At 32.3% G+C, this 25,298-nt stretch overlaps 2 protein-coding genes and 1 long non-coding RNA gene across 3 annotated transcripts; 1 reads left to right on the top strand and 2 right to left on the bottom strand.

Annotated features, from left to right (window-relative positions):
* The first annotated feature begins 3,417 nt into the window (after positions 1–3,417).
* Positions 3,418–4,181, top strand: LOC148926563 (uncharacterized). The gene has a single exon (XM_089057904.1). The coding sequence runs from the start codon at positions 3,537–3,539 to the stop codon at positions 3,858–3,860; it is 324 nt and encodes a 107-aa protein (XP_088914030.1). The 5' UTR covers positions 3,418–3,536; the 3' UTR covers positions 3,861–4,181.
* A 2,415-nt stretch (positions 4,182–6,596) lies between these two features.
* LOC148926562 (uncharacterized) lies at positions 6,597–8,300 on the bottom strand. Its single transcript, XR_016130501.1, has 2 exons — positions 7,086–8,300; positions 6,597–6,872 (listed from the first exon to the last, which is right to left on the bottom strand). It is a non-coding gene; the product is annotated as an uncharacterized LOC148926562 (long non-coding RNA).
* Positions 8,301–21,586: 13,286 nt separating this feature from the next.
* On the bottom strand, positions 21,587–23,390 carry LOC148926561 (peptidyl-prolyl cis-trans isomerase FKBP43-like). Its single transcript, XM_089058487.1, has 8 exons — positions 23,335–23,390; positions 22,591–22,668; positions 22,429–22,506; positions 22,197–22,335; positions 22,030–22,111; positions 21,911–21,944; positions 21,783–21,839; positions 21,587–21,692 (listed from the first exon to the last, which is right to left on the bottom strand). The coding sequence occupies exons 1-8, from the start codon at positions 23,388–23,390 to the stop codon at positions 21,587–21,589; spliced, it is 630 nt and encodes a 209-aa protein (XP_088914613.1).
* Positions 23,391–25,298: the final 1,908 nt, after the last annotated feature.

Raw genomic sequence — 25,298 nt, 5'->3', positions numbered from 1 at the left:
GTTGTTTATATACATTTGCAATTGTTCAAATTTATTCCCATTTATATGCAGCAATCTGGACTTGACTGCCTGTATGTTGAAGGGGCTTCTGCTAGTCATCCTCTATCAATAGCTAAGGTGCAGGTTCCAATTATTTTCCAATATAAACAGACATGATGGCTTGATGTATGGATAGTTGTAACTCTTGAAAATGAAACTTCAATATTTTTGCATTTTTGTTTCTGTTTTCGTGTTTCATTTTCACTGGAACCATCATCATCATCAGTGGGCTCATATGCAAAAATTCCCATCATGGATGATCAGAAGTCTAAAGCAGTTGATCTTAAGATTATTTGGTCGTCCTGTTATATAAGTCCACCCATTCAATCATACATTAGCACACCAGGGCTGAAAGAGTTCCCTACTGAAGTCCCCAGTCAAAGTGCGTATGCCTACTTTTACCCCCCCAACCAACCCTCTATACCAAGCTACACAGGAGGAGCGACCTCCACTGCTGTTAAAGAGCCATGGTTATATTATGTCCTTTAAAATCTGCATTTTATCAAATTTACTTATTTCTTCTTCTCAAATCACCAGCATGACAGATTGTGACAGCTTGACCTCTATTCCTGCACTGTACAGGTGGCCCAACTGCTGAGGCTCGTGGCATTTTAAATCTCAGCATCCAATATTGGACCAGCCGTGGATGGGCTTCTGTAGATTTGATATCTCAAGGTTGGCGCTTTTGGAGGCCAAGGTGAGCAGTTAATTCTTTCTTCATCTTCCTTGTGTAGAATCGATCAGAAGTTGTCAGTTCCTGACTTTGTCGATTTGGACTTCTTTTCTGGAAGGAATAAACTGGCCGACTTTCATCATTGCGACTCTAGCAACGATCATTGCTAGCCAGGCCACAATTTTACTGCTTCCCAGAGTCAAGGTTGTACATACATCAAAGACGTTTCTCTACCAGACGTATATCCTCAACATGAATTGGATCCTCACGGTTATTTGCATTGCTGTTACTGTTGGATACAGAAACAAGAGCCAAATTGGCAGTGGTTACGGTGCGTATTCATGCTCGACTCGTATATATTGCTTTTGCTTGATTTTTTCTTTTTCCAATACAATGTTTGTTGATTCTTGTTTGTGAAAATATTGATAATAATGATATATTCCATCTGATTTCATCGTCTCTTCGACCTATGGTACCAACAGGTACCACTGTCATCGTGATCATATGCTTGTCACACCCCTGTCAGTGGATCTTCCTCCTGTTGATTGTTGCGCTCATGGTGAAATGCATGCATCATTTTTCGGCTGTACTTTTCAAGGTCGATCAAGGTGGTTGGGCCCGGTTCCTGAGAGCTAATGCCTTCCTCTTCATCATGTAAGTGTATGGCTGGCACTATGGGACGTTGAATCGCCACCGTTCGAGATGCATAGCAAGGTTTCGCTGGCTTGGATTCTAGGTCTTGACCCGGGCTTAGTGCTCGTCCATGTCCCCGGTGTCATGCTCTGTATTCAAATTTATAAATTTTTTTCATTTCAAATTCAAATGCAGTGCAAAACAATTTAATTTAATTCAATATAATGCCATTTCCATTTGGTTTACTTTATTTATTTACTTAAATACTCCTAATTTAGGAAAATACAAATATTTATAAAAACCAGAATGTCGAGAACCAAGGTGCGCTTGGAACTATTGCATTGCCCCAAAGTGCTCGGAACTATTCCATTGCCCTGAAGTGGTCAGAATATTCCGAGCACCGATATATGCTCGGAAATTTTTGAGCACAAACTGGTGCTCGGATGAGCGAGCACAATAAGATGCTCGCATAAAAATTCCGACAAAGCAAATACCGATCACTCTCAATGCTCGAAAAGTGCTCGGTATACTCCGTATCCTAATATGTGTTTTATTTTAATTTTGCATGAGTTTTAAGTTAATGGTATGTGGAGTTCACTATCAAACATTGTAAACATTAAATGGGACCATTAATAAAATGAACTGAAATAGAAAACTAAGATAAATAATATTAATGGAAGAAGTAATTTGAACATTTTCAACCCAACCAAAATTGAAAGTAAAATTTTGGTTTCGAATTGGGGTCTCACTAAGAGACAAAAGTCATTTGCATTTAATAACATGAATTACAGCAACAAAAGTTATGCAATACAAGCGTCTAATGATGTAATACTGTCTTAATCTTATATACTTTTTTAGGACGCTTCTATTTATATCCTTAATCTATACTACTATTAAAAGCTCGGATCTTTTGGGGGGAAATCAAAGGGAATTCCCCCCTGTTTCCAAATTTTCGATTTGAGGGGAATTTTGTAAGTGGTAGACGCCAACTCACACTTCCATTCTTTGACCAAAAGTTAAAATGACTCCACTAACATCATCCATTAAAACCAATAGTTAATAGGATCATTTTTAATTGTAAAGCTGACTAAACATCACATCATTTATATATATATATATAATTTACAATTTGTATGCATATGAAACCCATAGCATGAGAACGTTTTCCCACCTAAATAAAAAGTAGGTTTTCCCTCCCAAAAATAAGGTGGGTTTTCCCCCCTCCAAAATGGAGGGGTTTCTTGGAGGCAAAAAAATGGGAGGAAATCAGTTCATTTTAGAGTAAAAAAAATGTAATTTAAAATTTAAAACCCATGAGTTATTTAGAAAGTTGCTCTATAAATATCAGTGGCAACAACACAAATTCATAAATTGGAGGTTCTTCTCTCTCTACATTTGCTTTCATATCTTTCTTCATTTTTTTATTTTTTTATTTTAATATTTCACTGCTTATTTTCACCATTTATATTTTGCAGATATTTAAGGTATGAGAATATTATCTAACATTTTTTATTTATATTTTGCAGATATTTAAGGTACGTGAATATTATCTAATATTTTTCTTTTTTACATAGCTTAACTCTTAATTGATTTTTAGTTTGTGTTTATTTTGTAGATTATTAAGGTACGTTAGCTCTAATTAACTTTTTTCCTTCTTACATTGCTTCACTTTGTATTTTTTAGTTAGTTGTTTGTGTTTATTGTTATTTTTTTTTATGATTCTAACTATTACATTTACACAACATAAATCAACAGAAAACAGAATTAGATTTCAGAATAAGAAGAAGACAGCAGCAATACAAGTTCATTTTGAAAAATAATACTCCCTTCGTCCCATAAAAGTTGAGTCGTATTCCTTTTTAGCCTGTCCCAACAAAGTTGAGTCATTTCTTTTTTTTAACTAAAGACAAAACATCTAATCACTCTTATTTTATTCCATCATTTACTTTACTCTCTCTCTTATCTTTCCTACTTTTTTCATCTCTCCTATTTATTTAATATAAATTCTTAATCTCCGTGCCCAAAAGTTTTATCTCAACTTTTATGGGACGGAGGGAGTACGTAAATTTGTAAACATGAATACATAATACATACAGTTCATGCTCTAACTGCTAGAGTATACTTTCTATCAAAGCTCACTATGGCTTTGCAAATATTTTATTGAGCAGCAAATTTGGGCGCCGCCGAAGCAATGGGGAAATCGATCAGATCGAAGAGGGAGAAGAGGCTGAGGTCGATTAGGAGGGAGATGGTTGAGCCGATTTACGACAAGAAGGACGCCGCCAAGCTAGCCATCCAGGAGGCCGCCCTCGCCGCTCCCAAGCTCCCAGTTAAACCCACCCGCGCCGACGACGACGCCTCCGTCTCTATCGCCGCCATGGAAGTCGAGACTGCTGCGGATGATAATCAGAGTTCTAAATTCCTCAAACCTATTGGAAAGAAGCTCAAGAAGAAGATTAAGATTGCCAAGAAAAAGTCCCACGGCAAGGGAAAAATCAGAAGGAAAAACGTGTAATTTGGATGCTAGATTTCTCCCCTTTTTGAAGCTTTTGTTTTTTTTTTTTTTTTTTTTGATCTATTAATTTTTCGATGCTACTTCTGTTGAATTGATGTGAGGTAATGTGATACCCAATTTGTTCATGGAAAAAAAAAAAAAAAACAAGTCCACTGACGGAACAAGCGTAGCCAGCCTCAGTTCTCCGCCATGGCAGCCCATAGATTTGTGTATGTGAGAGAGAATGTCTATATGAAGATGAAGAGAGAAGAAGGGGAGATGACTTATTTATTGTGATACTTGTCACTTTGTCAGCTTTAATTTTTACTTTCTTTGTTAATTATTTTTATAAGATATTTTTTTATGGATAATTAATTTTAATATCTTTCAGTTTTGTTTTGTTTTGATAATTTTAAGCATTAAACGTAGGACATTTTCTTTCTTTCTTTTTCATCATTTTCATGTTTTGAATACAACAAAACTAAAAAAATAATATAGTAAGATTATCATTTCGAAATATAATTACCAAACCCTGCTATATAGAAAAAACATTTGTCATTCACAAAATAATATTTTATTCTTTTAAACATTCTTTAATCTTTGTTTTTATCTTAAATAGTACTTCCTCCGTTCCTTCATAGTTGAGTCATTTTTCCATTTCGGGAAGTTCCCTTATAGTTGAGTCATTTCCATTTATAGTAACTTTTTTCCTCTTTCTTACTTTACTCTCTCTTACTTTATTCTCTCTACTTTATTCACTTTTTTACTTTATTTTCTCTACCTTTTTCTCTTTCTTACTTTTTTTATCTATTTATTTAACACACTCAACATTCATTTCTTAAACTCCGTACCGAAAAGTTTCGCCTCAACTATGAGGGAATGGAGGGAGTATTAGTCCTCAAAACACACTGCTACAAAATCCAATCACAAATAAATCTCAACTACCATTTTAAAATAAAATAATTACTGAAATGAAATTTAAATGAAAGATATTAGTATTAATTAGCCGTCTTAAAAACATTACTTATATAAATTATTAATCATGAAAGAAAAAATAAAGATGGCATGTATATTAAATTATATAATTGTGAAAATGGATGCAATAGTGTGCTTTTTAGTAGTAATTAAAAAAACGTAAGAAAACAAATATGAAATCAATGGCATGCGTTTTATAGAAAAATTATGCTTTTTATACACAACATTCTCTGTCGTGCAATTTGCCAAAACAGAGGATCCATTCCCAGAAAATTAATGTGGCAGATAAATAAGATAAAAGTTGATGTGTGGCAAAACAAACCTATTTTAGAGTGTTTCTACATTCAAAAATATAAGTACTATAATTGAGTAGACTGCACTGTATTAATTAATTTTTATTTTTTATATTTATATAGAAAATGAAAATTTCTTTAGGGATGAATCTATTGTAACAGCCCAGGTCGCCGCCTGCGTGATGTTGTCCGCTTTGGACCATGCCGAGTGCATGCCATCCTCACGGTTTTAAACCGCGTCACACAAGGGAAAGGTATCCAAGCCCATTTATAGAGTTGTTCGTTCTCCTCTCCGTCTGATATGGAATTTGCCTAAGGTAAGTCCATGCCGTGTGCATGACAACTCACCCCCCCTTAGGGACTCAGCGTCCTCGCTGAGGTTTGCCCCACCACCGAACCGGCACCGACTCTGATACCAAATGTAACAGCTCAGGTCGCCGCCTGCGTGATATTGTCCGCTTTGGACCATGCCGAGTGCATGCCATCCTCACAGTTTTAAACCGAGACACACAAGGAAAAGGTAGCCCAACCCATTTATAGAGCTGTTCGTTCTCCTCTCCGTCTAATGTGGGATTTGCCTAAGGTAAGTCCATGGTGCATGACATCTATATATACATAGGGGTTCAAAATATCTCTTCTTAATAGATGCAGTTTGCTAAAGTCAAATTAGCAATCAATTGCATTTGATAGGTTGCGTAAAGTTAAAATCCTATACTTTATATAAAGTAAATAAATTTGAAAAAAGATTTAAGCAATCAATAATTAATGTAGTATAATATTAATAGATACTAATATACATATTTCCTGCCCAACTTAATGAGCTCATATGTTTAAATTGTGAGATACTATGTACATATTACTCCCTCCGTCCCAAGGAAGATGACCCCTTCCTTGGGCGACACAGGATTTTATGCAGTTAATTTTTGTGTGTTAAGAGGAGAGAGTAAAGTAAGAGAGATGGAATAAAGTAGAGATAAAGGTGTTTCCATTTTAAGTAATGGGTCATCTTGATTGGGACAAACCAAAAATGAAAGTGAGTCGTCTTCCATGTATCTCAGCTTAGAAAATATGTGTTCGATCCGAAGCATGTGATTCACCAAGAAGAGATGATAATAAATCCGGATCTGATCTATGAGGAAAAGCCAAAGAAAATTTTGGATAGAAAAGTGCAACAATTGATGAATAAGGCGATCACTTCAGTGAAAGTACTGTGGGAGCACCACGGGCAAGAAGAAGCCACGTGGTAGTTGGAGGATAAGATGAAGGAACGTTACCCCGAACTTTTCAAGTAGAGCTGCACAAATTTCGGGACGAAATTTCTTATAAGGAGGGTGGAATGTGACGCCCCGGAATTTCGTTCCCTTCTTTCAAGATAAATCGGATTTAGTAGCTAATTAATTTCCCTGGAAAAAGTCGTGTAATCATAGTTTATCGTTGTAGTTTTCGACTTTTGGAATAAAACAAGCATTCTCGATTGGAAGAGATAAAGTTCAAGGATAAAAGTAAAAACTATGCTTTTATTAGATAGTTATTTGAGGAATAAAATACATGGATGATGGAAATAGTACATGCCTACAAGTGTGATAAAATCAACATGCACCTATTCTACACTATCTATCCTACTTCTTTAATTCTCAAGTTTGGAAGCAAACTAAATCGGGAATAGAACCAAATGAGCTCAAGAGGAGCATCTTCTTTCTTTCCCTCCCATTCTTATTCTCGATTTTTGCTCCCCTCCACAAGCTCCAAGAATGCCTCCATGTACCTACAAAGTTTACACCAAATTGGGGGTTAGAAAGTTACACACAAGTAAAGAGGGAGGGAAGCACAAGCTAAATAAGAGATGGAGCAAGTAGGTGAATAGTGCAGCTAGAAGAGCTACAAGATAGAGCATGAGGTAAGCCAATTTTTGTCACCACTTCATCTAACATCAAAAAAAGATTCAAGACAAAGAAGGCATAGGAGAAAGAGCTCCTACACAAGCCCAAAGTAGAAGATGAGTCAAACTCTCATCTCCCCGTCGATCAAGGCCGAGAAATCAGCCAGGAAGATCAGCCACAATCACCAAAACGGCAAGAATCTCACAATCATCAAGCTCGAAAGAGAAAGAGCTAGCAACCCCAAAATAGGAGCCTTTGCCTCCAAGTCTCAAACATAGATTCCAATAGCTTAGCACTATATAGGAGCCATCTCCCTTCACCTCTGCCACCCCACTACTCGACACCGCCAACCACACACGACACCAAGCGCGGGGCGGCGAAGAGGAGAGGAAGGAGCGGCGAGCGGCGAGGGCGAAAACCGCCACCACCTATACAAGTTCAGCAAGTGGGGTAAACAACCTCAACACCAACACTCTTCGCATCATGTAGAACAACAAATAGCTAGCACAAGAACTTAGAGATTTCCATAAGATCCTCGCACACAAGTAGCAAATCTTAAGTATCGAGTATGGAACTCAAGAGCCTAGAGCTTATACGAAATAGAGATAACCACATTGCTGCCCTCCCTAAGAATTCAGTGGCATAGTATCATAAGCAAGAACTTAGCAAGATTTCAAATTTGAGCAACATAATAACAGTAAGCTACACCAATGCTCCACCCCGAAAAACACAAATAAGCGACGCCCAAGATCAAAGCTTTAGTAATTCTAAACTAAAAAGGGGCTAAGGGATTTGGGGACTTAGCTCTGGAGTGAGGAGTACTCGGCAGAGCTGCCCGGCAATGGTCGAGCGGCGACGGAAACTCCGGAGAACCGAGAGGAGCGGCGGCTCTGCTCGTTCAGCCGGGACGAGGTCGGCGTCGCTGGACGCCGAAAGGGAAGAGGGCAGCGTGCGTGGCGGACTTCGGCAGCCGCGATGACGTGCCTGCCGTCGCGAGTGGGAGGCGACAGAGGGCGTACGCGCCGGCGGGACCCCGAGATTCCCGTCGAAAAGCGGCGATTTCGCCGGAGAGGGAAAAGCCGCCGCCTTTGACTTTGAATTTATGGATTTGTTTTGGAGTTAAGAGATAGAGAGAAAGAAAAGGGAAGAAGGAGATTCAGCGGAGGAGTGGACAAACTCTGGCGAAGCCGGAGATGGCGATCCGCCGGAGAGGTCGCGAGGGAGGAGGGAGAACCGCCGCTGTTCTCGTCTCATTCGAGAATCCCTAATCTGGAAATTTGGGAGATAGGAATGTGAGAAGGGAGAAGTCACGATGGAGAAGATGAGTAAATGGGTCTCTGCTTTGGGCCTAAGGCAAATTAAGTGGCTGGATGAAATTTAAATCATTTAGGCTAGGCCCCATAGGAATTTATTTGAGAGTATACTTTGTGATGGACTATTGGGCCAAGAGCCATTCTTTATTTAAGAGATAGAATAAAGAATAATTGGAGAAATAAGGAAGTTTAAATTTAATTAGTAAATTGGGCCGAGGATTTAATTATGATAAGTTGGAATTAAATTAAGGATATTGAGATGGAGCTCGAAGGTCGAGGAATAAAATTTCAAATAATTTATTTAGTTTCCGGGGGAATAAAGTAGTACAGTGGGAGACGCGAAAGCCGACTGGCGTCGCCCCGCGACGCCATGGGCGGCTTTAAGAAAAATCCGAAGAAAAGGATTTAAGAAGAGACTTTCCAAGAATTCTTATTCTATTAAATAAGTGCCCGAATATTTAAGTTAGAGAAAATAGAATTTCTCCAAGTTAATAAAGAGAATAAATAAACTCTGCAGAGTAATGAAGCCGAGGTACGATTAAGAAAAATCCTATAAGCCGAGACTGAGATATAGGTGCTATCCAATAGGATGCATGCATTCTTTCTAAAGAGAAATAATTCAAGTATTAATTAGCGTGCTACGCTATTTAATTTTCAAGGGATAAATTGCTCGAGGGCGAGTGAGGCCAAAGCGAGTAATTGAGTTGAGACATAAGCATATCAGGTGGGCTTTCTTTTAATATCCAGCACTATAGTGTGGATATAAAGCAAATACTTGTGAAATTATGAAAAATCATCTTTTCTCAAAATGAAGCAGTGATTATTTTAAAGTTGTTGTCATGCCATAAAATGTTTATTTTGAGGCCTATCTGCTAGGGGCTAGATGCCTGCGGGTTTTGGCGATGCCAGCCTGAGTTTAACGAATTCGGTTCCCAATAGGACCGCAAATCCTGTTCGGAATAACGTGCACGAGAGCCGTGAGCCATCAGCGGTTGGCCGGCGATGTGTCCGCTGAAGGTGGCCACCTTCACGGTACACGATTCTCAGATAAGGCGAGGATCCAAAAGAACTTAGACTACAGTTGGACTTTTAAGATCACAGAGAATTTAGTATGCTCGGGCCTTTTAAGAAAAACCCCGTGCGATACTGTAGATGGATGACAACTATATATTGTATGTTTTGTTTTCGGCATGTGTCCATTGAGTACTCCTGTACTCAGCCCTGCATGTATTTATAAATGTGCAGGTTGAACGTCAAGAGGATGGAGAAATGATCGGAGTCGATGCTACTAAATAATCCAGTGGATCTTTTCACGATTCGTGTCTTCATACACGAAGTCGTCTAGTATGGACTTATTCCGCTGCTCTTTTGTGAAGTGAGACATCTTAGAATCTCACCTTCGAACTCTAATTTATTGATGTAATGTTTATTCTAGTTCTAAGACCATGAAATGGTACATTTGACTTCTATTCTATGATATGATCGACTTGGCCTTCGGGCATATTCACAAGTTCTTTCCCCTTTTCTTCCCCCGTTTCTTTAATCCCTCCCATTAGTCGCGATTTACCCGCTTTCGCTATCCTTAGCAAAGTGCGGTCGTGACACGACACAAACTGGGTGATTCAAAAATTTGATACCATATGGTCAAATGTTTTTCCTGCTTATATTGATAAATTAATATTTTATAAAAGAAATAAAAAAAAATTTACATGGTGTCTACAAAGTTAAAATAAAAATATAACAAAGTGAACCTTTCTTCACGTGCAAATTTTTTGAAAATTTATAGAAACTTTATTACTGACTGATAATTGGGCCTCACATTTTCCATTGCTTTTGAACTGCACAAGAACAAATACAATACAAACATGTAAAAGTTAATTTGCAATTAATGTACATGCAATTATTTAGGTGATTGGTTGAGGGGAGATGGATTACTCCGATCGAACACCAAAAGTGCCGATAAAAATAAAATACTCCATCCGTTCCCTAAATTTTGTCACAGTTTAACTGGACTCAAGTTTTAAGAAATGTAATGGAAAGTGGGGTTGAAAAAGTTGGTAGGATGTGGGTCCTACTTTTAAAGTATTAGTTTTATAATAAAATGTGAGTGCGAATAAGTTAATGGAATGTGAGGTACGCTACCAAAAATGGTAAAATGTGAAATGTGAAAATTTTTGTGGGACGGACGGAAATGAGAAAAATGTAACAAAATTTCAGGGACGGACGGAGTAATTATGAGTTTGATTCATAACCTACAGTTGCATGTACAAATCTTTACCAAAAGATTTGTATTCGAACAACTAAAAGGAGATCTCTGCCAAGTGAGATAGATAGAGATAGATAATCCACGACTATCTACGTGCCAAGAGTATTGATATCTACATTATTGGATAACTCTACGCGCCAAGGATATAGATTTACCATTATTACCTGAAAATATCTACATACCAAGGGTATAGATCTACCATTAATTAATTAGTAGAGTATCGACTACGAATATAATATTTTGCCAAGACATGCAATCGTATCATCAAAATACGTCAAATGCAGAAGAGTTGAGCATTTTGAAATTCAAATGTTAGTGTTTATTCTCTCAAACACATAGCATCACCTGTTGGGTTTGATGGAATTAATGAAAAGAAAAATATAGCATTTTGTATTATAATTGATTCATTGCAAATTAACTAAGTCATGATTTACATTATATGCCTTTTATATTTTACATTAAATAAGTCATAATTTAAATTAAACGAAATTCCAAATTATATCAGACACATCATATGCATTCCATATTCTTTTATTTTTTGTAATCAACATAATTATTCCATATCTCTATATTTAATATTATACACATTCCATAATAAAGTCAATTTACTTAATTTAATTTTGTACTGCATTTAAAATTTTATTAACAAGTGTATAAAATTTGTTTTTAATATTTAACTACACATAATCCACATACTACGCATAACTGTACACATAATTATACGCATATTCCATGATTAAGTCTATTTACTTAATTAGGTATCGCATTTAATGTTCTACTAATAAAATTGTAAACATTTTTTATTTAGTATAAACAATTGATTTGTTGCTAAGTGTATTTTATAAAGAAACAGAAAAAATATCAATTATATAGCTTTAAAATGTGAAATAGATGATTTTTTCCCTAAAATATTAAATAGATGAGTTAAGAACATGTAATCATAAACTTAATTAGTATTAATATGTTACTTTTTTTTAAGTTTACTATACTGCTTTAAAGTTATCTTTTACGTACATGTTGCATAAAACAAATTGAATCCCCTGCCAACTAACCAATTTAACGTTAATTAAAGTTATTACTACTAATAAATTTTAATACTATACAACGATATCAAAATTTAACGTTGTTAATAATATTTAATTATGTACTCATTTAATTAATAAAATATTGCATCGCACTGAAATTGAAAATATGGACAATTATTAATAGACAGATGGAGTTTATAACAATTCGATAATGTATAATAGTACTAAAGTTCATAGGTACTAATAGTATATCATTACGTACTTATTTGATTACTATAAATATCGTCAGCTGCGCATCGCGTCGGGGCTGAAGTGCAAATTCACTTATCATACGAATGTCGTTTGGTAACAATTCTATGTGTTTTGGGCACAAAACTCCAGTTTAGTAGTTCATGAGGCTAGGGTGTAATACCGACTCAATAACATAGTGTTCACTAAGTGATCGAAGTTAAATCCATCCCCAAAGGGTTTAGTAGTCCATAAGACTAGGTTGTAGTATCGAATTTGGAACATAGTTTACAATTTAACAACACCAGTGTTATGTAAAAACTAATTCTTACCTTTATTGAGAAATATTTTTTAATAATAAATTGCACCAGAATTATTTGAACAAAGCTTTTATTCCCTTTGATATAAATTTTCATTGTTTTGGACATTTGAGTTAAAGGCATATGCTCCTTGCGTTATTTTGAGTGGACAAATTTTGATTCAAAACTTAAAAGTGATTTGAATTGCAAAAATGGTCTTTTAAAAAATATATAGTTCATATTTGCGATACTTTGTGAAGATAGATTGCACCAACATTATTTGAACAAATATTTTATTTCAACACTTCCAATTTAATTATGATTTCTATTCTCTTTTTTATACTTTTTCGGTTTTCTTTCTATTGCATTTATTTCATTTATCTCTAATAAAATTATTATTTGTACTTTAAAAATAATTAATATCTTAAAACATTGAATAAAAATAATATACAACAACAGAAGTAATTTAAAATTTTATATATCTTATTTTGTTTTATGGCCTGAATTTTTTTTTTATCTATTTGAAATGTTACAATAGTTTCAATGAATAGTGTTGTCATAGATGGTAGTTATTTTGAAATTTTTGTATTATTTTAAATAATAATTTTTGCATATATTATACTTCTATATAATAGTTTTTGTTAACCTTTTGTTATTTAATTGTAGGTGCTCGGATTTAAGCTTTATTTGAATCCAATGAAGTTTGTTCGGTTATAGATTTGGACAATTCACAATAGGATTGTTATAAATGGTAATTTTTATATTATTATTTTTTTCACCCAATTTAGTAATTATATATATACCAATCTTTATTTTTATATTTATGTATTCTACTGGAGGTGCTAAGATTTAAACCTTGAATAAATGCAATCAAAAATGGTTTAAATGGTTTATCAAACTATTTCTTAGATTTAAATAGTAATTATATATATACCAATCTTTATTTTTATATTTATGTATTTATCAAACTATTTCTTAGATTTTAATAGTTTAAATGGTTTATTAAATTTTGTCAAAAATTAATTAAGAATACAAAGTAAAAATTTGTTACCTTAGTGTAATGCTATGTACTTTATATCAGGTATGGTCATATAAATTAAAAATCGATTCACATACTGATATATATGGAGTATATAAATTTAATCAATTTGGCTCAATGTATACATTTGCTTTTTAGCAATCAAGCTTTTGTTTTGTACAATGGACAGTTTACTTTTTGTATAATATATGTATAAGAGAACCCAAAATAATAAATTATAATATTTTAAGATATGCTCAATATTTAACCACTCAATTATACATTTTTTTTTGTTTATCAGTGAGTATCCAACCACACTATTATATATATATTTTTATTAATTTTTTATAATAACATTATATGAAATTTCAAATTATATCAGACACGTCATACGGATTCCATATTCTTTTATTTTTTGTAATCTGGAGTAAAATTCCACATCATACGGATTCCATATCTTTTTATTCCACATTATACGCATTCCATATTCTTAGCAAACAAAACAAATTCAAGAAATCTGGAGTAAAATTTGTGGCGTGAAAGAGGTAGAAATAACTAAGAAAGAGAGGTGCCGTTGGGAGGAATTGAAAAGTGCTATTGGGAGGAATTGAAAAATGCCGTTGGACCCTAAAAGTGAATTTGGCTAAGCTAATATGTTTTGGACCAAAAATAATTAGGATTAAGTAAACCCTACTTCGAATTAATAAATGATAATTTAAAATTTAATTTATGGTTATAAGTTTTAGTAAATTGAAGGTATTAGTTTTAGTAAATTTTAATTATAGTCGTGTAGGAATATTATTTTTAGTAAATTGAAGGTATTAGTTTTAGTAAAATTTTAATTATGGCCATGTAGGTGTATTAGTTTTAAAATTTTAATTATGGCCATGTAGGAGTATTAGTTTTAGTAAATTTTATCACCCACTTAAGATGAAACATTTTGTTTTTTAGTTTGTCCCAAATAAAATGACACTTTTCTCCTTTTTAAAACTTTTCTTCTTCAATTAATACACTTAACCACGTTTCTCATTCCAATTAAAATATCGAGCTCTTTCTCTCTCTTCATTTAAATCAATAATTATTTATTTGTGTGGAATAGAAATCAATCTTAATACTATATAGTGATATCAAAATTTAACGTTATTAAAAATACTTAATTATATACTTATTCAATTAATAAAATAGTGCATCGCGCTGGGATTGAATATATGGACAATATTTCATTAGACGGATGGAGCATATAATGATTCGGTTCTTAAAGTTCACATGTATCGATAATACATGATTATGTACTTATTTGATTGTTAAAAATATCGTCAGTTGCGCATCGCGCCGGGGCTGAAGTGTAAATCCAACACTCCAAATGTTTAGTAGTACAGGGGTTAGGGTATAATACCGACTCAATAAAATATCGTTCGCTATGTGAGCGAAGTTAATTCCATCTCCTAAGGGTTTAGTAATCCATAGGGCTAGGTTGTAGTGCCGACTTAGTAACATAGTTTACAATTTAATAACATTGTGCCATATACTTTTTTCTATGTAATATTCTATATGAAATATAAAAATATTAACTATATAGATTTAAAATATTAAATAGATGAGCTAAGAACATGTGTTTCGTGCATTTTCAAAAATTATATTTTCTTTTTACCATCCATCATAAGAAAATACTCCCTCCGTCTCGGAGTATTAGACTCACTTCTTTTGGGCACATGATTTAAGGAATTGATATTTAAATAGGTTAAGTGGAGAGAGTAAAGTATGAGAGAGGGAAAAAGTAGGGGAGAGAAGAGAGAAAAAAGTAGGTGGAGAATAAAATAAGATAGATGCTTTTTGCTAAAAAAGGAAATGAGTCTAATATGTTGGGATATCCCAAAAAGGAAAGTTGGTCTAATACCTTGGGACGGATGGAGTACTAATTTTTAATAATTATTCAATATATCAGACTATTAGTTAATAGATTATTTAAAATATCAGTAACTATACCTACAATTAATTACCTAAATTGTATTGTATAGTTGTAATAGGTTTCAATAAGATCCTTAAATTATGGTTTTCATCTATTTATTTATTCTAACCTTTAATAAGCCCAAATCAAATTATTTGATATTAACTCCTAATTTTCCTAAAGTTTAATGGCGCTCTTTATTTTATTGTAATCTATAGTTATTATTAGTGTGACCATGATCATTAATAGCATTCCTTATTTTATTATAAACTATAGTCATTATTTTTTATAATTATATATGGATTTTGGTTCCATTCGGGTAATCATGAACTTTAAAATATGAAATTGAATTTCTCTCATTCGATTTTTAAAATTAAAAAATCTAAATGATAGATTAATCGATCATATTTCCGATATGATTTTTAGTATATCAAAATTACCCCAAGAATAGAGTATTGATTTTGTTCTTATAAAATAATTGGCAATAGTCTAAAATATGTTTAAATATGTACTCCTATAATCATTATTTTATATTTATCCATGAGTATTGACTTTGTTCGTTGATCCATGAATTTTTAATTAGAAATTAAAATTAAATTGGTAACCTTGAATTTCCAAAATTAGAAAAACAATATAATCGAATGATTTAATCAACTATATTTTAAATATGATTTCAATATGATCTGTTGGTCGATTATTTTTTTTATATTTATTATATAAGTAAAAACGGGTGGTAATCTGAAACACGATCGAGCATGTAATATACAATAATTGCTTTTTTATATTCATCCCAGAATACTATTTTTTGTATTTGTTGCAAGAATGTAGCATTTCTTCGTATAGTCATAGAGACAATAACAAAATTAGTGACAAGTGTCAGAGAAAAGAAAAAGAAGTATAATACTGATATTAGTAGTGAACAGAGCTAAGAACTCTATGATTTACTCTATATTTTACAGTTTATTTTTATGTCTCTATAATCTTAATGTTTATCTTTAATAGTTAATGATTATCTTTAACTGATCCTTTTGTATTACTTAATAGTAATAATAATTAAGCAGTACTATAAAATTAATTAGCAAATTATATGATTAAAAAATATATATAATTAAATAAATATAAAAGGAAAATATTCCTAAAATTTATCCCTACAAAACGTTGTCAACCTTACAATTTACTATGTAATCTTTCACTTCAAAATTGAGAAAATAGTGTATATATGGAGTATATTATTCTATAGTTTTATGGATTATATATTAAATTACTTAATTTGTCACTAATTAACATTACTAGCATTAAAAGATATGACAAGATAGTCTCTCTATTTAATTTAATTTTCAAATTATATAAAAAGGAAATGGTTTCCAATATTTAGTTGATTTTTCATCTTTTGGGGCTTGATGGAATTAATAAAATAAAAATATAGCATTTTGTTTATAATTGATTCGTTGCAAATTAAATAAGTCACGATTTACATTATACGCCTTCAATATTTTACATTAAATCAATCATAATTTACATTATACTAAATTTCAAATTATATCAACCAGATCATATGCATTCCATATTCTTTTATTTTTTGTAATCAACATAATTATTCCATATCTCCATATTTCATATTATACACATTCCACTATAAAGTCAATTTACTTAATTTAATTATGTATTGCATTTAATTTTTTATTAATAAATTTGAAAAATTTGTTTTTAATATTGAACTATACACATAATCCACATAATACCCATATCTGTACACATAATTATACTCATATTCCATGATTAAGTCAATTTAATTATGTATCCCATTTAATGTTTTACCAATAAATTTGTAAAAAAATTTATTTTGTAATAAATTGAATTTATATACAAAACTTAAATTTATATGTATACGAAGTTTATATGTGTCACTTAAGTATGATATAATACTATGAAAAAGAGAAAATTGTGTGCGACATTTTAATATTTAATTTTTGGTTATACAATATGTAACAATTCTACGGTGAGTTGAAAGTTGAAACTATGATTTAATTTTATCTGTAACAATTCTACGGTGAGTTGAAAGTTGAAACTATGATTTAATTTAACCTTTTGATTTAAAATAATGTAATAAGTGTACCAAAGGTTGTTGGTGAAAAAAGTTTTATGTCTTTTGTAATTATGCGCAATAAAGTTAAGTGTATTAGTATTAAAGACCTTTTATTGTGAATGTGAATTTACGAAAGTTCCAATGTGCAATCAAAAAGTTCACATGTATAACAATTTGATAGTACTATATAACAGTACTAAAGTTCACATGTATCAATAATACATGATTACATACTTATTTGATTACTATAAATATCGTCGTATGCACATCGCGCTGGGCTGAAGTACAAATTTACTAATCATATGAATGTCATTTGATTGACAATTTAATGTGATTTGGGCACAACACTCCAAGGGTTTAGTCCATGAGGCTACGGTGTAGCACCGACTCAATGACATAGTGTTCACTGGTGATCGAAGTTAAATCAATCCCCGAAGGGTTTAGTAATCCATATGGCTAGGTTGTAGACTTAGCAACATAGTTTACAATTTAACAACACTGTGTAATTTACTTTTTGCTATGCAATGTTCTATATAAAATATAAAATATTAACTATATAGATTTAAAATATTAAATAGATGAGTTAAGAACATGTGATTTTTTAAGCAATGTTCGATTGTAATGTTCAAAAATTAAAATTTCATGAAATTCAAATCACTTTATTATATATTGCAAGATTTGATTATGTTTTTATTGATTTTGATTATAGAGCTTAAAAGATATAAATATAATGGAGAATTAAAATTATGAAATTATTAAAATCACAACGGTAAACTAAATTAATATTAATATGATATATTTAGTATAAACAATTGATTTTGTTGCAAAGTGTATTTTATAAAGAAACGGAGAAAACATCAATCATATAGCTATAAAATGTGAAATAGATGATTTAAGAATACAAGAATTATTTTAACGAGATTCGACTGTAGCGTTCCAAACATAAAAGAAATTAAAGAAATTGAAAATTTAAAAATTAAAGAAACAAAATCAAAATTACATATTTTAACGGGATTCGACTGTAGTCATACGTTTATATTACATATTTCATCGTGATATATAAAAGTAATATTAATCGTTAATTACTTATATTCAATTCGTCGTACTTTGTATATTAATGGTAATTTTCCTATATTGTAAAGTTTCAAAGTGACTAAATCATTTATTTTTACGACAAAAAGTTATAGTATTACTACTCATAATATTTTATAAAACTTATCGTGAAGAGATATCATTAATATTTAAAGAATAGTACTACTCTAAATTTGGAAGAAATATTGTGGAAAGGTGTCATTAAGAAAATTAAAAAAACGGAAGAATGGGAATAGATTAATAAAATTGTATCATTGATGTATTATCGTAGAGTTTTGTATTGCAGTGAATGTTAATGTCATCATATGATACATGCAAAAATATTACTATGCTAAACAAATTGCAATAAAAATGATAATCTATTTCGAAAGAAATTTTTTATCATATGTTTATGATTAACAAATGCATACCTTTTTATTGATCTTCTAGGGGAAATACTCTGAAGAATTTTCGCATATCAACGTTGAAATATACATCTTTTGTTGATTTAATCATCTGTTGCCAAAGAGAAAGTTTGGAAAATGTAATTGGTGTAAGACTTGAGAAAAGATTTGGAGTAGTAATTGATTTTGTGTAATTGTAGTAATTATTGCTTTTATAGATTTGTAGGTAAATATTTTTTCTTAAGGGTGAGTGAGAATATTAGAGAAAATTTCCATAAATACTATAACCCTATTCCTCATAGTTGGAATTTTCGACCCCTATGATTTTGGAGAAGGAAATTCTATTTTTCCGGATTTAATTTAATTCTTGGGATATTTATCCAAATTAAATCCAAGACCCAATTGTATGTTCCTTATTTTTGTTGAGAAAAATCGAGCCCCCTTATTCCTTGGTGATTTTCGAAAATCACCTATTGTGGGAAGGAAAGAATTATTTTTATTTTAATTGATCCCTTATTTGATTTCCTTCCATACCTAAAATTTAAATATTCTACCAAATCTTTCCATACCTCAAGAGATCTTGCCTTACCCTATTCTAGTTAATATAAAAAAATCACATGCCTTAATTAAAGCATAGTACACGCCTAGTTTCATTCTCCAAGTGGGAGGATTCCTTTTTATATTTATTTATTTTGCTCTGTGATATTTTATTCTACTCCGTAAAATATACCAAAACGAAATCTTGGCTAATTAGGAGCCATATATTTCAAAAATTTCATGTCTTGATACCCTATTCTATTTTTGTTAATTCTTCTTCCCTACTCCATAATATTTATTTATTTAATTGTGGAGAATAGAATCTTACCATGTATTCTAAAGATCTTCTTGGACTCTATAAATAAGAGCCAAAACCCCTAACCCTAACCTCATTTTTTTTTCGCCCCCTCCCCTAAATTTTCGTCCCTCCCCTCTCAACTCTCCCTCTCAATTTTCTTCTACTTTACTCCATAAATCTTGCATCCTTTGAGAAGAAATTGAAGTTTGATCCAAGGATTCTTGAAGAACCAAGCCTTTACTCATTTTCTACCGATCGTTTTTCTCAAAAAGATATTCCTATATTAATCTTCTTCTTCTTTGATCCCTCTTCTTTCTAACCGATTAATCGGTACTCTTGAACCCTCATGCATATTAATTAAGCGAGAGTGGGATAAAAAAGACATAGAAATATGTATGCATGTGGTGTGTGTGTTATGCGTGTGTGTTATGGGTGTCTGTTGTGTGTTGGTGAAATACTCATGCGCGATATATATTAATGCTAGATCTAGATTTATTATGCGAACGAATTATATATATATATATATATAGAACATGTTTATGTTTGACCATATTAAGTTAAGTCGTTAGGAAAAGGAAAAAAAAAAAGTCGAGGCATGCATGAATTAGACTTTGAGTTGCGATTTTGATTTGTATGTGCCTATGTGCTTCTTAAAAGGTGAAACCTCGGTTGCAAAGTCAGATAAAGGAAAAGAGAAACTTACTTGATATCTAAGCAGTCGAGATGGGCTTTATTCTTAAACTCTTTTATTTCTTGCAAAATATTGATTGGTGTTATAAGGGTGGTTTAACTGTTATGCCATGCCTATATTTGTTTTATTGTGATATTGTGCCTGAAGCCTAGTTTGTGAGTTCGCTCCATTGGGCCAAGGTTTTGGATATGTTATACGAATTCGGGTCTGAGTACGGGCCGCAAACCCTACCAGGCTGTGTACACGAGGGGATCGTGAGCCGTCCTTGCTAGTCGGCCGGTCTCGTGGGCGAAAAGTGTGGCCACACTTTCGTCGCACCATGGATATGATTGTTATTTTGATGAGAAAATGGGGAGTTGTTTGATTGGCCAATCTATGAAAATATTTTGTGATACTCGATGATATTTTATTTGATAAATTGTAAAACTCGAGTTCACTTGGTAAGGGTGGCATAACTTATAAAATGTTTTGGCAACGAGCTCACTGAGTATTTCAAAATACTCAGCCCTGCATGTGTTTTCCTTATGTGCAGGTTGAATGACGACGAGCGGTGGCGGGTGTTGAGCATGATAATTAATTAAGATGGATGTTATGAACTTCAAGCATAGTTGTGTCTTCATACATGGCTATTCTTTCTCTTGGTCGTTTTCCGCTGAGTTTTGATGCACCTTAGAGTTCGTCGTTTTTGGATATTTACATCTTTCCTTCGATTTGAGGCCTTAGACTTTTTCTTGTGATTTTATCTTAAATATTATGTCGTACTCTTGAGAATTTGATCGTTATTTATGATACCCCTTTCTCTTTCTCATTCGAGCTTTTAGGCTAAGTTGTCGCTTTAAATACTCTGATAGTTCTTTTAAATCTCTTGGTCAAAATTCTTTAAATGAAACCCTAGCCTTGCTCATTTCTTCGAGTCCGTTTGGTAGCAGTTGCCGCATTTATTGTACCCTAGGAGAGCGGACTGTTACACTCCTTGTCCCAATTAAGTTGGTACAAAACTTTTGGGCGCGGAGTGTGTTAAAATAATTTCCTTTATTCATATCTCGCACGAATTATATGATTCACTATGAATTTCATCAGCTGCGCAACGCCATGGGGATATCTTAAAATAATCTCCTTGGTCTTAACTAGAGAGAGTATGTTTTTCTTATAAATTTATAAGAAAATATGTATTCTTAAATATTGTATTCTTAAATATTGTACTCCCTTTGTCCCAATTAAGTTGGTGCAAAAATTTTGGGCACGAAGTGTGTTAAATAATTTCATTTATTCATATCTCGCACGAATTATATGATTTGCTACGAATTTTCTCAGCTGCGCAACGCGCGGGGGATATACTAGTTGACACTAATAATAATGGCGCTTTATGAAGCGTTGGTGACTTATCCAATTCTTTTGTTGTAGCGACTATATAGTCATAGGTTTGCACGCTTACTAGCACGCCTATGAGCAAGCAACTTAACTTCATACACAAGCCATGAATTGGGTGGTACTCCAGACTTACAACCTTTGTCTCCATAACTGCATCAAATTAAATAAAAAGATGATCATGATAAGTAGAGGAGTATATGATATCATACCACGTTCATCCAAGTACACAAAAATTTATACCCTAGAGATGGAGGAATAGTAAACCTTCTCTTATCACCAACACGCATCCCTAATTTAAAAAAATATAATGATTAGTCACATCAAATTATATTTCTCCATTCTCGGTATTGAGAGTACATAACTATTATCCAATACGTAGACCCGGGATGAGTCTCCTATTATCTAACTAAACATGATAGATACATCCATGAGCATCACATCTTTGTTTATAATTTAATCCAAAGAAGGAAAACAAATGATTATCTACCTAACTTCCATCGAAACAGTACCCGTGGCTTAATTGGCTGCTCATCACTATCCTTGACCTTCATAGCCATATGAATTCTAACCTACACATAGATGATAGATACATAAATCCAACTTAATTAAATACTTATATTACATTTAATTAAAACTACATAAATCAGCACTTACCATTGCCCCTTTGCAAACTTTCTTTCCATTAGGGTCTCCCTTTTCCAATACTTCTGTGACAAGATGTTGATCTTTTACTTGGGGTGATATGGTTTTCTTTTTCTTCTTCATCTTTCTTTGCAAAATTTTCTTCTTTGTGCTTCATTTATCCAATAAGGTTGATCTACATCAAAATATACATGACTTCACTTAATAAAATAAGGATAGCATGTTATACTATTGTTATACTTACCCATCATCCTCAATTTTTTCACCATTTGGTACTTGTGGTGGTAGAACAACCTCCATGGCACAAGAATTAGGTGGATTTCTTGAAAAATGACATAAACATTGATTGGAACATTGTGCCATAACAAGCTTAAGTAAGACTAGCTTATACTATTGTAATACTCACCTATCATCCTCAACATTCTCACCAATTGGTACTTTCTGTGTAAGAACATCCTCCATGCCACCATTATTAGGAAGATTCCTTCAAAATGACACAAATATTAATTGAAATATTTGGCCATAACAAGCTTACTAAGACTAGTACTCCTAGGTAATTGTTATATCACCAGTTAGTGGAAGAACATCATTCATGCCACTAGAATTAGGATCATTTCTTGAAAAAAGACATAATTATTAGCTGGAATATTATGATATAACAATCTCATGTAAGACTAGCTTATACTATTGTAATACGCACCTGCCATCCTCAACTTTCTCAACAATTGGTACTTTCTGTGTAAGAACATCCTCTATGCCACCATTATTAGGAAGATTCCTTCAAAATGACAATAATATTAATTGAATTATTAGGCCATAGCAAGCTTAATAAGACTACTAGGTACTATTGTTATATGCACCCAACCTCCTCTCACTTTATCAACAGTTAGTGGAATGAAGCAGTGGAAAGTGAGGTTTTTCCATATTAAAAGTGAACTTGGATTCCTAATGGCCGACACACTAAAATAGTAAATGTCCCTACTAATGGCTGACGGATGGAGTACTATTATTTTACTTACCCGACCTCCTTAACTTTATCACCAATTGATGGAAGAACATCCTTCATGCCACTAGAATTAGGAAGATTAATACTTTTATTATGCCATATATAACAAGCAAACAAAGAAACATGGAAATCATATTTGCTTACCCCAATTGATTTTCAGTCTCCTCTTCTACACAGCCACAATCAATTGAAATGTCCATTGCCACATAAATTATAATTTGCCACATCAGTTTGGATCGAAGCATGTATATCAATCTAATGAATAAAAGAAAGGGGAGAGAGATGGGTGAAGAAGATGATGGCATGGAATTTATTTTTTATTTTTTATTTTTTAAAATATAATTAATCAAAACGACGTCGTTTTGATTGCCACATAAATTATAATTTGCCACATCAGTTTTGATTTTTTATTTTGGGGAAAAATGGAAAAAAAACTAAAGTTCATGTATTTACATTCAAAAAGTAAAATTTAGGAGAAAAATCAAAAAAAATTGAAAGTTCATGCATTTACCGGCAAATAACCCATTTTTTTTTGGAGCAGTCAATTATGGTTAATCTTCTTAAGGTAACCCTATTTATTTTGTTATTTTATTTGAATGAAACAGAAAAACTAACGGTGTTAATCAATTAAAGAAAATGTATTAGTTTAAAACACTAACAAAACATTTTGCATGTAATATGTTAATTTGAAACTTTTTGTATCAATTTGAAACACTAATAAAACATTTTGTATGTATGGTGCAATTTCCCTCTTTTCATGGGATTGTGTTCATCTTTGTCTTCATGTGTATCCATCTTTGTGCTTGTGTTTGTGTTCGTCTTTCCCTCAAACATATACTATTAAATATTTATACTTTCCTTATATGTTAAACACCCATGTTTATTTCACATTTTCAATAAGCTTCTATTTTATAATCACTCATTTATTTATAATCAAATATCGTATAAATTTATAATTATTTGTCTTTCTCATGCATGAATAATTACATTTTTCAAATATTAAACAACATATGTATGCTGTAATATTCTGCATTTCCCTTCTTTTGTTTCGAGTTATTTATTGTTAATAATTTCATATTTTAGTATGATGTGATCCAAAAAACATTCTTTCCTTTTAGTGCGTATATATTTATATAGAATATACCCACCGTATGTATAACAGTGACCAATATATCGTTTCCAATACAACATTGATTCATTTTAGCAAAGATATGATTTTCTTTTCCAAGATTAGAAAATTGAAATTAGAAGCAATCTATCCTTAATTTTGATTAAACTACATTAATGACGTCTTAAATTAATTGAGAACAACTTAATTGCTTAGTAAACTTACCTAATGTTTATTGTTACATTTTAATTGCTAACAAATTAATGCGCATAATAGTTATTAATTAGTTGATTTGTTTAGATTAAAAAATGATAAGGAACTGTTCATATACACTATTCAAAATATTTATAATTGATGTTAATATTGGGTAGGGAGAAGTGAAACAATTGATTAGATAATTATGTTAATTTTTATGTACTCCCTCCGTCCCAGAGAAGTTGGCACATTTTCTTTTTTAGTTTGTCCCACAAAAGATGTCACATTTCCTTTTTTTGAAAAAGTTCTCTCTCACATGAATATAAAAATTATATTTTCTCTCTCCATTTAACACACAAAACAAAACCTCCTAAAATCCCGTGTCATTTTCAAAGTATGCCAACTTCTCTGGGACGGAGGGAGTAAATTATAGTGTCTTTTCTGGGAATGGATGTTTTGGATAGCCAAATTCTCACTAACCCACGTGGCTTAAGGCATTCACAATCATGTCTACAATCTATCTATATGGGTGGGTCCATACCGATACCATACCAAATTTTCAATATACCAGAGTGCGATATACCGAAAATTCGTTATGATTAATTTTTATAGTCATCAAGAAAAGGAATGAAATCCAACAATAAATAACAATATTCGGTATGGTTAATTTTTGTAGTCACCAAGAATAGAAATAAAATCAACCAATAAATAATAATTTCATTCCTTTTATAGTCATTTTCACTACTTAGTAAGAGAATGGAAATGAATTATCATTCCATTATATCTTCATTCCATTTATTCCTTA

The sequence above is a fragment of the Salvia hispanica genome, chromosome 5 (genome assembly GCF_029641045.1).
Source record: "Salvia hispanica isolate PSC_SH4W2 chromosome 5, Shi_PSC_v1, whole genome shotgun sequence".
NCBI lineage: Eukaryota > Viridiplantae > Streptophyta > Magnoliopsida > Lamiales > Lamiaceae > Salvia > Salvia hispanica.
This window is presented reverse-complemented; position numbering and strand designations above follow the sequence as displayed.